Source organism: Papio anubis, chromosome 13 (genome assembly GCF_008728515.1).
Source record: "Papio anubis isolate 15944 chromosome 13, Panubis1.0, whole genome shotgun sequence".
NCBI lineage: Eukaryota > Metazoa > Chordata > Mammalia > Primates > Cercopithecidae > Papio > Papio anubis.
This window is the reverse complement of record NC_044988.1, coordinates 83,686,669-83,700,089: the sequence shown is the minus strand read 5'-3', so window position 1 is coordinate 83,700,089 and position 13,421 is coordinate 83,686,669. Positions and strand designations below refer to the sequence as shown.

The following is a 13,421-nucleotide window of genomic DNA, read 5'->3' as shown; positions in this document are numbered from 1 at the left end:
AACAGTGAGCAGTGGGAGTCCGTACCTTAGGTCCGAAGAGACCTGCCATTCCTGGGAAGCCCATCTCACCAGTGTCGCCCTGCGGGGAGAACAGGAAGTGATGGAGCAAGTGAGGTCATGGTGAGCGTGTCCCGCCAGCCACCCAGGGCCTCAGGGCCTGCCTTTTCCCTCCCAGCCTCTCCAGGGATATTGGTGACTCCTCTGTGAGGCAATCAAGTGAGTGTGAACAGCCCACAGAATAGCTGCCAGTCCACCTGTGCTCCAAGGGGAGCCTGTGATCCGTCAGATGAGAAAGCAGAGCCCGGCTCAGGGGTTCCACAGGGGAGGCTCTGCCACACTCAGGAGCTCCTGTCCCAGGTCTTCAAGGGACAGAATAACAGGACCCGCAGCCTCCTCCCACGGCCCTGAAAAGCTCTGTTAAGGAAGGATCCCCTAAAAATAACCCAGTTCGCTGAGGGCCTGTTATGTGCTGCATGTTTTGCCTGTACCACCACACTTCCATGCTCCCACATCAACCCAGGGACACACCATATCCCCTGTTCACAGATGAGGAAACAGGCTCAGAGAGGGCAGGAACTTGCTGAAAGTCACACAGACACCATGTTGTGGACTGCGCTAGATTCAAACCCAGTGTGAACAACTTCAGGAACCTTTGGCCTCCTCTCCTGACCTCTGCTCCCAATCTTGCAAAGGGTTAAGAGAGCCATTGGCAAGGGGAGATGCTGGGGCCTGAGCCAAGAAGGGAGGGCTGGGGCCCCCTGGGGACAGAGGAGCCTGCCATTCTTGCACATTCTTGGGACTTGGCCTTCAAGCTCATGAGCAGAAAGCCATCAGTTAGAACCTCCTAGCCCTTGTATTATAAGATCAGGAGCAAGTCACCTCCCTTTCCTGAGCCTCAGTTTCCTCATCTGTAAAATAGGATACTAGGTCATCTCCCTCCCAAAGGGGCTGGAAGGATGCAATGAGACCAGGCAGGTCAAGACCCAGTGCTGAAGGAGGTAGGCTGAGGGGTCAGGCTTCGAGAGGGTCCCATTTAATCTAAATTCTACCTGTTCATTTTTAAAAGATAATAGCTTAATTGAGCTATTGGTGCCTCTCTTGGTGGTTTTGATTTGTCTTATAAATGCTTATTGGATATTTGTGTATCTCCTTTGGGAAAAAAATGTCTCCTTGAATACTTTGTCCATTGTAAATTTGGATTGTCTTTTTATTCTTGAGTTTAAGGGTTCTTTATATATTAGAGATACATGTCCCTTATCAGATATATGATTTGTAAATACTTTCTCCCCTACTGTGAGTTTTTTCACTTTCTTGATGGTGCCTTTTGAAGCACAAAGGTTTTTGATTTTGATGAAATCCAATCTATGTACTTTGCTTTTGTTGCTTGTGCTTTTGGTGTCATAGCTAAGAAACTATTACCTAACACAAGTTTATAAAAATGTGTTTTTATGTTTTCTAATAGTTGTACAGTTTTAGCCTTTACATTGGTCTGTAATTCATTTTTAGTTAATTTTTGCCTGTGGTGTGAGGTCCAACTTACTTCTTTGGTATGTGATATGTGACTGTGTGATCGTCTCAGCACTGTTTACTGAAAAAAAATCCTTTTCCCATTCAATTGCCCTACCACTCTTGTTAAAAACAATGGACAGAAATGTGAGGTTTTATTCCTGTCTTGATTACTATACTTTGGTAATAAGTTTTGAAATTGGGAAGTGTGAGTTGTCCAACTTTGATCTTCTTTAAAGATCAACATTTGGGTATTCTGGGCCACTTGCATTTCCATATGAATTTAAGGATCAATTTGTCAGATTTTGTGAAAAAGTCAGCTTGGATTTTGATAGGGATTATATTTAATCTGTAGCTCCGTTTGTGGTAAGTACAGCCATCTTAACCATACTAAGTCTTCTGATCTATGAATATGGGATGTCTTTGCATTTATTTGGGTTTTCTTTTATTTCATCAACATTTTGAATTTTTCAGTGAACATGTCTTGCACTTTTTTTTTTTTTAAGATGGGGTCTTGAACTGTTGCCCAGGCTGGACTTGAACTGCTGGGCTCAAGAGATCCTCCCATCTCAGCCTCCTGAGTAGCCGGGACTATAGGCACATGCCACCATGCCCACCTTCTTTCACTTCTTTTGTTAGATTTATTCCTATTTCATTCTCTTTGATGCCATTATAAATGGAAATATTTTATTAATTTCATTTTTGAATTGTTCATTGCTAGTGTATAGAAATATAATTGATGTTTGTATGTTATATATGTAAACAACATTTTTTGTGTATTGATCTTATATCCTGCAAACTTTGGTTTATTAGTTCTAATCATTTTGTTCAGTACAATGTTGAATAGAAGTGGTAACAGTGGACATCCTTGGCTTGTTCCTGATCTTGGGGGAAGTGTTCAGTCCTCTACCATTAAATATGATGATACCTGTGGGATTTTCATAGATATTCCTCATCAGGTTAAGGATGCTCCCTCCTGTTCCTAGATTGTTGTGTTTTTTTATCACGAAAGGGTGTTGGATTTTGTCAAATGCTTTTTCTGCATCTATTGAGATGACTGTATAATATTTGTCCTTTATTTTATTAATAGTGTATTACATTGATTTCCAACAGTTGAACCAGCTTTGCATTTCTAGGATAAATCTCACTGTCATGGTGTAGAATCCTTTAGGCATATTGCTGAATTTGGCTTTCTTAGTATTTCATTAAAGATTTTTGTATCTGTATTCATAAGGCATATTTGTCTGTTGATTTCTTTCTTGTGACACCTTTTTCTGGTTGGGGTATCAGGATAATACTTCACAGAACCAGTTGCGAGATGTCCTAACTGTTCATTTTTGCACTCTGATGGCTGTCTCCTATACACTCATCAGGTGCAAAGAAGGGGTAATTTTAAAAACAGTCTTACTAAAGTGAAACTGAAGATGATAACTGTACTATTTAAATTGTATAATCTGATTTGTTTTGACATTCTGTATACACGCTTATAATTGTCACAGCCAAGACAATAACATCCCATAGCCCCAAAGTTTCCTCACACCCTTTTATAATCTTTCTTTCCTGCCTACCCTCCCATCTCCAAGAACCACTGATCTATTTTCTTTCCATGCAGATTAGTTTGCATTTTCTATAATTTTATATAAATGAAACCGCACAGTCTATACTATTTTTTATCTGAGGTCTTTCACTCAGCCTAATTATTCTGAGAATCATCTATGTTGTTGCATATATTAATAGTTGATCCATTTACTGATGAATTGTATGTATAAATATACCACACTTTATCTATTCACCTGCTGATACACATTTGAGGTTTTTTCCAATTTGGGGCTATTATAAATAACGCTGCTAAGCCCCTTCAAGTATACTCTTTGTGTGGCCGAATGTCCTTATTTATGTAGGGTAAATATATATGAGTGGAATGATTGGATTACACAGTAAGGATATGCTTAACTTTCAAAGAAGCGGCCCAACTGATTCCATAGTGATTGTACCACTTTAAATTCCCATTATCAGAGTGTGAAAGTTTCAGTTGCTCCACGTCTTTGCCAACACTTGGTATGGTTAGTCTTTTAAAACTCTTCACTATTCTAATAGGTGTGCCGTAGCATCTTACTGCGGTTTGAATGAGCATTTGTCTAATGACTAATGATATTAATCTTTTTCTCATGTGCTTATTTGCTATCAGTATACTTTTTTTGAAGTGTCTATTCAAATCTTCTGCCCGTTTTTAAAAATTGGGCTGCTTATTCTTATTATTGAGTTTTGAGAGTTCTTTATAGGTTCTGGATACAAATCCTTAATCAGATATATGATTCAGAAATATTTTCTCCCAGTATGTGACTTGTCTTTTCATTCTTTTAATAGTGTCCTTTGAAGAGAAAAAGTTTTAAATGTTGTTGAAGTCTGATTTATCACATTTTCTTTTATGGGTCATGTTTTTGGTATCATATCTAAGAAATCTTTGTTTTATCAAGTTCTTGAAGATGTCCTTCTATGTTCTAGAAGTGTTTTAATTTTCAGTTTTACATTTAGATGTATGATCCAGGTTGAGTTAATTTTTGTACATGTTATGAGGCATCACTTGTCTGGCACCATTTGTTAGGAAAGACTATTTTGTACTTGCTGAATCATCTTTGCGCTTTTGTTAAAAATCAGTTGTCAAGGCTGGGCGTGGTGGCTGATGCCTGTAATCCCAGCACTTTGGGAGGCTGAGGTGGGTGGATCACCTGAGGTCGGAAATTCGAGACCAGCCTGACTAACATAGAGAAACTCTGTTTCTACTAAAAATACAAAATTAGCTGGGTGTGGTGGTACATGCCTGTAATCCCAGCTACTTGGGAGGCTGAAGCAGGAGAATCGCTTGAACCCAGAGGCGAAGGTTGCAGTGAGCCAAGATCGTGCCATTGCACTCTAGCTTGGGCAACAAGAGTGAAACTCCATCTCAAAAAACAAAACAAAACAAAACAGTTGTTCATGTATGTATGGTATATGTCTGGGCCTTTTATTCTGTTCCTTTGATCTATTAGTTCATTTATGGCAATACCACAGTTTCGTGATGACTGCAGATTTGTAATAAGTCTTGAAATCAAGTGCCATTAGTCCGCCAACTTTGCTCTTCTTTTTCAATGTTGTTTCAGTTATTCTAGGTCCTTTGTATTTCATATGTATATTAGGATCAGCTTGTCATTTTCTACATGAAAACCTGATAAGTTTTAGATTGGAATTGTGTTGAATCTATACACCAATTTGAATAAATGTGATATCTTAATATTGAGTCTTTTGACATATGCCCACAGTATATATCTCCATTTATTTAAGTCTTCCTCAATTTCTCTTGCCAGTGTTCTATAGTTCTCAGTGTACATATATAGTTGTCAGATGTATCTCTAAGTATGTCATGTTTTTATGCTATTATAAATAGTATTGCTTTTTAGATTTCCATTTCTTATCATTTGTTGCTAGTGTACAGAAATGCAATTCATTTATGCATATTGCTTAGTTTATACAATCACAATTCATTTGTGCATATTGATCAGGTGTCCTGTGATTTTGTTAAATTCACTTATTCTAGTAGCTTTATTGTAGATACCAATGGTTATTCTACATAGACAATCATTTCTTCTACAAATGAAATGTTTTAATTCTTCCTTTTTGATATGAATGCCTCTTATTTGTTTTTCTTGCCTTATTGCCCTGGCAAGAATTGCCAGTACAATGTTGAAAAGAAGTGGTAAGGACAGATATCCTTGACTTGTTTCTGCTCTGCTCCTTGGAAAAAAGCATTCAGTCAATCACTATCAAGTATGATGTTGACTAGGTTTTTCATGGATGTCCTTTATCAAGTTGAGGAACTTCTATACCTAGTCTATTGAGAGTTTTTATCAGAAGTGGAGTTAGATTTTTGTCAAATGCATTTCCTGCAACTACTGAGATGATCAAATGGGGTTTCTTTTTGAGTTTGTTAATATAGTGAATTATATTGATTTATTTTCAAATGTTATACTATCCTTGTGTTTCTAAGATAAACCCCACTTGGTCTTGATGTATTATCTTTATATATTCTTAGGTTCGTCTAACTAAAATTTTATTGAGAACTCTGGTAGCTATATGTATGAGGCATATTGGTCTATTGTTTCCTTTTCTTGTAATGTCTTTGTCTGACTTTGACATCAGCCTCAAGGAAAGAGTTGGGAATTATTTTTCTCCTCTTCAATGTTCTGGAATAGTTATGTAGAATTGGTATTATTTCTTTTTTTCTTTCTTTTTTTTTCTTTTTTTGAGATGGAGTCTCTCCCTGTCGCCCAGGCTGGAGTGCAATGGAGCGATCTTGGCTCACTACAACCTCTATCTCCCAGGTTCAAGTGATTCTCCTGCCTCAGCCTCTTGAGTACTGGGATTACAGGTGTGCACCACCACACCCAGCTAATTTTTTTTTTTTTTCATATTGTAGTAGAGACAGGGTTTCACCATATTGGTCAGGCTGGTCTCGAACTGCTGACCTCGTGATCCGCCCACCTCAGCCTCCCAAAGTACTGGGATTACAGGTGTGAGTCACCGCACCTGGCCGTTATTATTTCTTTTGTAAATGTTTAGTAGCATCTACCAGTGAAGGCATCTGGGCCCAGAGTTTTCTTTGTGGGAAGCTCTAACCACAAATTCGATTTCTTTAATAGATATAAGGCAATTTAGGTTATCAGTCTCTTCTTGAGTGACCTTTGGTAGTTTTGTCTTTTCTTTTTGAGACGGAGTCTTGTTTGTCCCCCAGGCTGGAATGCAGTGGCGTGATCTCGGCTCACACTGCAAGCCTCGGCCTCCGGGGTTTACTTCATTCTCCTGCCTCAGCCTCCCGAGTAGCTGGGACTACAGGCACCCGCCACCCTCAGCCTCGCCAGTTTTGTGTATTTTAGTAGAGACGCAGTTTCACCGTGTTAGCCAGGATGGTCTCGGATCTCTCCTGACCTTGTGGATCCGCCTCCGCTTGGCTTCCCAAAGTGCTGGGATTGCAGGTTGAGCCACTGCACCTGGCCGGTAGTTTTGTCTTTCAAGGAATTTGTCCATTCCATCTAAGTCTTTTTGAGACGGGTTCATATTCTTGTTGCCCAGGCTGGAGTGCAATGGCGTGATCTCAGCTCACTGCAAGCTCTGCTTCCAGGGTTCAAGTGATTCTCCTGCCTCAGCCTCCCAAGTAGCTGGGACTATAGGCACCTGCCACCACGCCCAGCTAATTTTTATATTTTTAATAGAGACGGGGTTTCACATGTTGGCCAGGATGGTCTCGATCTTTTAACCTCGTGATCCGCCCACCTTGGCCTCCCAAAGTGCTGAGATTACAGGCATGAGCGACTGCACCGGGCCCATTTCATCCAAGTCTTTAAATTTATTGGCATAAAGTTGTTTATAATATTCCCTTATTATCCTTTAAATTTCTGTCATATCTGTAGTGACATTGCTCCCCTATCCCTGATCTGATATTAGTAACTTCTGTATTCTCTCTCTCTCTCTTTTTTTTTTTTTTTAGTTTCCTGATTAGTCTGGCAAGAGGTTTATCGGTTTTACAGATCTCAAAAAGCTAACTTTTGATTTTCCTTTTTTTGGTTTATTTTTGATCTTCATTATTTCCTTCCTTCTCATTACTTTGTTTTAAATTTGCCTTCTCCAGCCCCAAACCTCAGTTTCTTAAGATGGAATCTGAGACCATTTATTTGAGACCTTTCTTCTTTTCTAACACAGAAGTTATTACTATAAAGATCTCCCTATATATCAACAGCATTTCGCCAATTTTTACATGCTGTTTTTTACTTTCATTCAATTCAAAATACTAACTTCCCTTTTGATTTCTTCTTTGACCCATGGGTCATTTAGACATTTGTTACTTAGTTTCCAAATATTTGGAGATTTTTCAGATTTCTCTGTTACTGATTTATAATTTAATTTCATTATGGTAAGAGAACATTCTTTGTGTGATTTGAATCCTTTTAAATTTTTAAAGACTGTATTGATAAAATATTTATTTATACTATTAAGTAAATTATTTAATATTTATATTGCTTATATTACTAACATATTTTATTAATACAATTTATTGATTGATTTTAAGGTTCAAAATAGTGTGTCTTGGTAAATGTTCTGAATGAACTTACAACGAATGTGTATCTTGCTGATATTGGATGTGGTGTTCCATAAATGTCAATTAGGTCACGTTGGTTGATAATACAGTTCAAGACATCCTTACTGATCTTCTATTTGCTTCTGTTCTACCCATTAGGAGAGAAATATATTGAAATCCTTGGGTATAATTGTGATTTTCTCTATTTCTCCTCGTAGCTTTATCAGTCTTTGCCTGACTATTTTGAAGATCTACTGTTAGGTGCATAAACATTTATGATTCTTACGCAATTTTGATAAGTTGGCTTCTTTGTCATTATGAAAATACACTCTTTATGACTGTTAGTAGTCTTTGCTCTGCAGTCCGTTTCATCTGATATTAAAATAGCTACTCCAGCTGTTTGGGATGAATGTTAGCACAGTATGTCTTTTTCTATATCTATCTTTAACCTACTTGTATCTTTATATTTGAAGTGGATTTCTTGTAGCAGTAGATGTAGTTGGGTCTTGCTTTTTCATCCACTCTGACAATCAGCTTTAACTGGGGTATTGAAATGGCTTGCTATGTGTTTTCTATTTGCCCTGTTCATTCTTCCTTCTTTTTCTAGGCGGGGTGAGCTGAATGTAGCCTCTGGGACGGGGATGAAGGCAGTGAGGCACAGAATGAGCACTGGACTGAGAGTCAGCAGAGCCCACCTTCTGGTTGTGATCACCCTCTCCTCATTCTGAAGGGACCACTCAGGTCTCTTTCCTCAGCCTCCCCTACCACCTGGTTGAGGGGTGGCAGAATGGTACCTGGTACCCAGATTTTATCCCTTGTCACAGAGCAAGGAGGTGGCATCTCGGTCAGTGTGTTAGTGTGTGTGTGTGAGTGTGCATGTGTTTGTACATGTAGGTGGATGTGAGTGTGTGCATGCGTGTGTGGGCATGTGTATTCTTTGGGGCTCACTCACCGGCTGGCCTTTGGACCCAGGCTCCCCCTGGTTTCCAGGGAGCCCCGTTCTGCCCTCCGTCCCTCGTTTGCCAGGGGGACCCAGCTGTCCGGGTAACCCACTCTCACCCTTAAAGAAACACACAAAAAATCACCAAAGTAGGAAGGGGTTCTAAGGGAGGAGGAGGTGGAGGGGGCCTAGGGCAGCCAGAACAGTGATTCCACAGGGTACCCGAGATTGCAGAATGCTGGGGCAACAAATGGAGGCCTGGTGGAGTGGGGGTGACAAGACTTTCACCTCCCAAAGAGGAAGGTCTCTGTCTCTCCCCTCGCATTCTGGGCCCTGCCTTCCCAGCTCCTCTCCTGCAATTCCTCTCCTCCTTATTGCTTTTCCCCAACAGCATGCAGTTCCCTCCTCCAAACCTCAGCTCACACCCCTAGAATGCCTCCTCCCCATTTATTTATTTATTTTTATTTTTTCAGACAGAGTCTCGCTCTGCCGCCCAACCTGGAGTGCGGTGGTGGGATTTCAACTCACTGCAACCTCCGCTTCCCCAGTTCAAGCGGTTCTCCTGCCTCACCCTCCTGAGTACATGGGACTACAGGCACCCGCCACCAGGCCCGGCTAATTTTTGTATTTTTAGTAGAGACGGGGTTTCCCCATGTTGGCCGCGCTGGTCTCGAACTCCTGATCTCAAGTGATCCGCCCGCCTCAGCCTCCAAAGTGTTGGGATTACAGGCGTGAGCCACTGCGTAGCCACCTTTTCCCCTTCTATTCTCATTCAAATCTTCTCTGGGTCAAGGCCATCGCTCCCTCTGCCTCCTGTGTCTCAGAGGGTTCCAATCTTTCCTCAATTAAACCTCGAGCCCAGGAAGGGCAAGAACCACATCTGAGTCATTCATCTACATCTCCCCTTCAGAGTCCAGCCCTTGGCTCTAACGGATTCATGGCGGCCCCCTCCTCCCACGCTGCACTGGGAAGCTTTCTAAGGATGCCTTGGGGATCCCGGCTGCAAGCAACATCTGTTGTTCCACAAATGTCCACGAGAGGGCGTCCGTGGACAACTCAAAAACCAGTTGAGGGTTTCAAGCGCCTGGTACGGGCGGTATTTATAGTTCCCCCAATGAACTATCAGTCTAGTTCAATCTTGGGGCAGGACCCCTGAGAAAGGTCAACAATATGGACTCCATTTTCACACAGGCCCTGGGACATGGGTGCCCAAAGGGTCGGAACCACTAGAGTCTGCATCAAGGCAGGAATGGCAGAGGGTGGGTAAGTGGATTAAGAGGTATCTGACCTTGAATCCTGGGGGTCCCTGTGCTCCAGGTAAGCCGGCCACACCTGGATTTCCTCTCTTCCCAGCAGGACCCATGGGGCCAGGGTCCCCATCGTCTCCCTGCTCCCCCTGTTAAGAAAGCAGGCAGAGGAGGGTCTCTTGTGTTTCATGAAATAGCCAAGGAAGCAGATGGCTCAACGCCTGGGTGAACCCTGGGTGTAGCTGGAGGAAGGGGTCACACTCCAGGATGGAGGTCAGACGGCCTGTGTGTGATGTGGCTGGACCAGGAGGAGCTGAGGATTGTGAGTGGGGAAGGGCAGGATTCTGAGTGAGGAAGGAGCGGGATAGGAACCCTATCCACCAGGCAGGGGAGGAAAGGACGGTCTTTCTGGGTGCTGACATCCAGGAGAGACAGTCAGAAGGTCCACACTCCCAGGTGCCAGGGAATGAGATGGTTGCCCACCCCAGGGAAACTCCTGGATAGTTGGTTCTGCCCATCCAAGTTTCTAAACGGGCTCCTCTGGCCCATGGCCTGGGGAAGTTCCCCCACACCTGGTCCTTAATGGAGCCACCATCTGTTAACACTAAGCCCCACTCACCTGCTGTCCCACTTGCCCGTCCCTGCCAGGAAGCCCATCTGCTCCAGCGATGCCCTCGAGGCCCTGTCTCCCCACCACGCCCCGGGGCCCTGGCAGCCCCTGCAGGCCCTGGGGGGTACATAAAAAGCTGTTGAGGGCATTTGGCGGGGGAAGGGGGAGAGGGTGGGCGTGGGAGCGGGCAGGGAGGCTGGCTGGAAATAGCAGCTGTAGTCACTCACCTGGACCCCCCTCCGGCCTGGGGCCCCCGCCTTGCCTTGCTTTCCCTTTGGTCCCTGAAAAATCAAGGGCCACATGATGGAGGCTGCCTGGTAGAGGTGTGGGACACTAGGGGCTCTGGAAGGAGGGACTGAGAGGATTGTGGGCCTCTGGGTGAACACCTGATGCCAAAGATGTGCCCAAGTGCTCTGGCCTGGAAGCCTGGGGCCAGGGCTGGCCTTGGAACCTCCCGGGGCTGTCACTGAGCCTGCTCTGGGCCCTGGTGTCCCCTCATTGGCACTGGCAATTTCCTGGGAGGAGCCAGAGGCCACGGCTCCACCGGATCCTTTAGAGACTGGGTATCACTGAGGCGTGCAGGTGAGGGGGTGCACCCGGGGGAGGGAAACAGCATTAAGAGGGCACTGGCCCAGCCTGGGGTCTGGGGGAAGGCAGGGGCCCTAGGGTAGAGGCAGGAAGTGGCTCCTCCTCAAGCACCCTGTCTCTGCCTCCTCTTCCTCCAGACCCCCTCAACTGACTTCTCCCAGTTTTCTCTCTACAGTGTGGTGTGGGGGAGAGAGAGGCCAGCTTTGGCTCTTGACTGCCCTGGGTTCAAGTCACTCTGGTTGGCCTCAGGCAGGTGGCTTCCCTTCTGGAGCCCCGGTGAAATGGGGCTAATCGTCCCTCCTCGCTCAGGCTATTTGAAGGGAGATGGGGTCATAGCCAGAAGCAGCGTGCTGGGCTCCTGGTGGGATGCCCCCCCCGCCCTGCCTCGCAGCCTCTGCAGCCTGCGTTTGGTTCGCTGTGTGACTGTGGGTCAGGCTTCCCTCTTCCCAGGACTCAAGTCTCCCAGCTGAACCCCCGGCCCTCTTACCTCTGCGCCTTTAGATCCTTTGGGTCCCGGCCGCCCCCGGGGTCCCGGATGCCCCTGCAAACCAAGGTGAGATGACGCAAGGCAGCCCCAGGATTCTCTCCCGGGGAGGGTGGCCAGTCTCCGCCTGGAGGGGGAGGGGTGGGGAGGGGTTTGGGGGTGCAGGTTCTGGGGGTATCCCCAGGGTCAGGGCAGGAGAAACAGAAATGGCTGCCCCAGACCCTCCTGCAGGGAGGGTCCCTTTAAGTTTTAAAGGGTCCAGTTCTTTCATTCCCACTGCCCCCCTACTCAGGGCAGGAGGCAGGGATGGGACAGGAGGCACCACTCACGGGTTGGCCCTGCTGGCCTGGCTTTCCACGGAGGCCTTGCACACCCTCCTGTCCCTGGAAGCCAAAGAGAGACAGGTGAGGGGGCCCATCCTGCAGGGGGCTGGGAGGCAGCACAGAAGCCTGGGAAGTTCTTGTTTTCTAGACGTGTGTCATCCCCCATCTCCCTGACATGCCTGATCCTGCCAGCAGGTAGGAGCTCTGATACTTACAGGGTACCCAGGGTCCCCCGGTTCCCCGCGGTCTCCTCGATCACCCACAGGGCCCTGAATGACAAAGACAACAGCAAAATTTGGGTCACCAGGTGCCGAGGATGCCAGCCCTGGGCTCTGTTAGCCATGCCCTCTGCGGAGCTCTCAGGGACCTGGCCCCTGATCGGCCCACCCCTCTCCATGCAGCGGGAGGCCCAGATTCCACCTAGGACTCCCCATGGTCCAAGGAAGGAGGGGGCTTACCCGATCTCCAGGTGGCCCAGGGGGCCCCTCAGCCTTGCCGTCCTCGCCCTGCTCCCCCTGTGGACACAGAACCAGCTTTAGGGCAAACCGCCTGCTCCTGGGGAATGTGGGGAATTCCAGACAGAAAGCGCTTCGTCAGAGATGAAGTCTAGCCTGCTTAGGGTTACAGATGGGGACGCAAACTAGAGAGGGAAGGGTAGGTGTGTCTGAGCCAGACCCAGGCTGGTGTGGAACCAGGACTGTGGAACACAGAACAGCGCTTTGTGCCCTCCAGACGCCCTTGAGCTGTAGGATCCTGCAGGAAGTCAGGGAGCTCAGACAGCTGGGTTCACATCCCAGCTTGCAAAGGATCAGCCGCGTGGCCCTGCAACACGTCCCTTCCCATCTTTGAGCTCCTCTCCTCAGCTGGGGAATAGGGGAGCGGAGCGGAGTGGGGTGGGGGGAAGGGGGCAGCGCGTGATGCCCGTCAAGGAGTGGTGAGGACTCCATGGAATGATGCGTGACGCCTGGCAGGGAGTAGCACCAACTCCAGCAGCCGGCACGCATGGGCACTGCTCCGGGCCAGACACAGGCGGACTCATGACATCAGCAGCGCAGCACTGTGAAGCAGATGCAATTGTTATCCCAATTCACAGATGAGGACACTGAGGCTCGCAGAGATGATGGGACCTGCTCAGAGTTCTTCACCCTCTATCTGAGAGTCCCTGTCTCCAATCCTTGCTGGGAGGAATCAGCTTTAGGGTGAACCTCCTACCCTCCATGGTAGCCCCAGGCGGCACTTGGCAGCCAGTCAGCATGGGGGTGTATCCATAAGACAGGTTCCTATGTGCAGAGCGGGACTGGAGCGCGTCCCGGTGCTGTTCAGAGGACTCGGTGAGGAAAGGCACAGGAACCCTCAGCAGGCTGCTGCCCACGTAGCAGGGGCTCAGCAGATGGCATTAAAATTGCCGTAGCCGGTAACAATAGCAGCAGTGAGACTGTGTCACATGGACATGGCCAGAGATGGGGGTCGGGGAGGGGAGCAGAGTTTAGAGATGAGGTCCTCATGCCATGGCCACCCCAGGCCCTGGTCCACCCGCAGGATAGGTGTAGACGCCACCTTTCAACTACAAGGAAGGTGTAAGCGGAACGGCAAATGGCAGAATCTCAGGGCTCA

The 13,421-nt window shown here is 46.3% G+C and overlaps 1 protein-coding gene across 6 annotated transcripts in view; it reads right to left on the bottom strand.

Annotated features, from left to right (window-relative positions):
* COL27A1 (collagen type XXVII alpha 1 chain) overlaps positions 1–13,421 on the bottom strand; it is a 147,087-nt gene that overhangs the window by 2,275 nt on the left and 131,391 nt on the right. For 5 of the 6 annotated variants that reach the window (XM_031654444.1, XM_031654445.1, XM_031654446.1 and 2 more), the window contains 9 exons: positions 12,266–12,322; positions 12,023–12,076; positions 11,814–11,867; positions 11,488–11,541; positions 10,640–10,693; positions 10,422–10,529; positions 9,844–9,951; positions 8,568–8,675; positions 26–79 (listed from right to left, as the gene is read on the bottom strand). In XM_031654444.1, coding sequence (XP_031510304.1) covers positions 26–79; positions 8,568–8,675; positions 9,844–9,951; positions 10,422–10,529; positions 10,640–10,693; positions 11,488–11,541; positions 11,814–11,867; positions 12,023–12,076; positions 12,266–12,322 — 651 coding nt within the window. Of the gene's footprint in view, positions 1–25; positions 80–8,567; positions 8,676–9,843; positions 9,952–10,421; positions 10,530–10,639; positions 10,694–11,487; positions 11,612–11,813; positions 11,868–12,022; positions 12,077–12,265; positions 12,323–13,421 lie in introns of those variants that run through there. The other variant, XR_004177969.1, reaches the window with a different exon arrangement.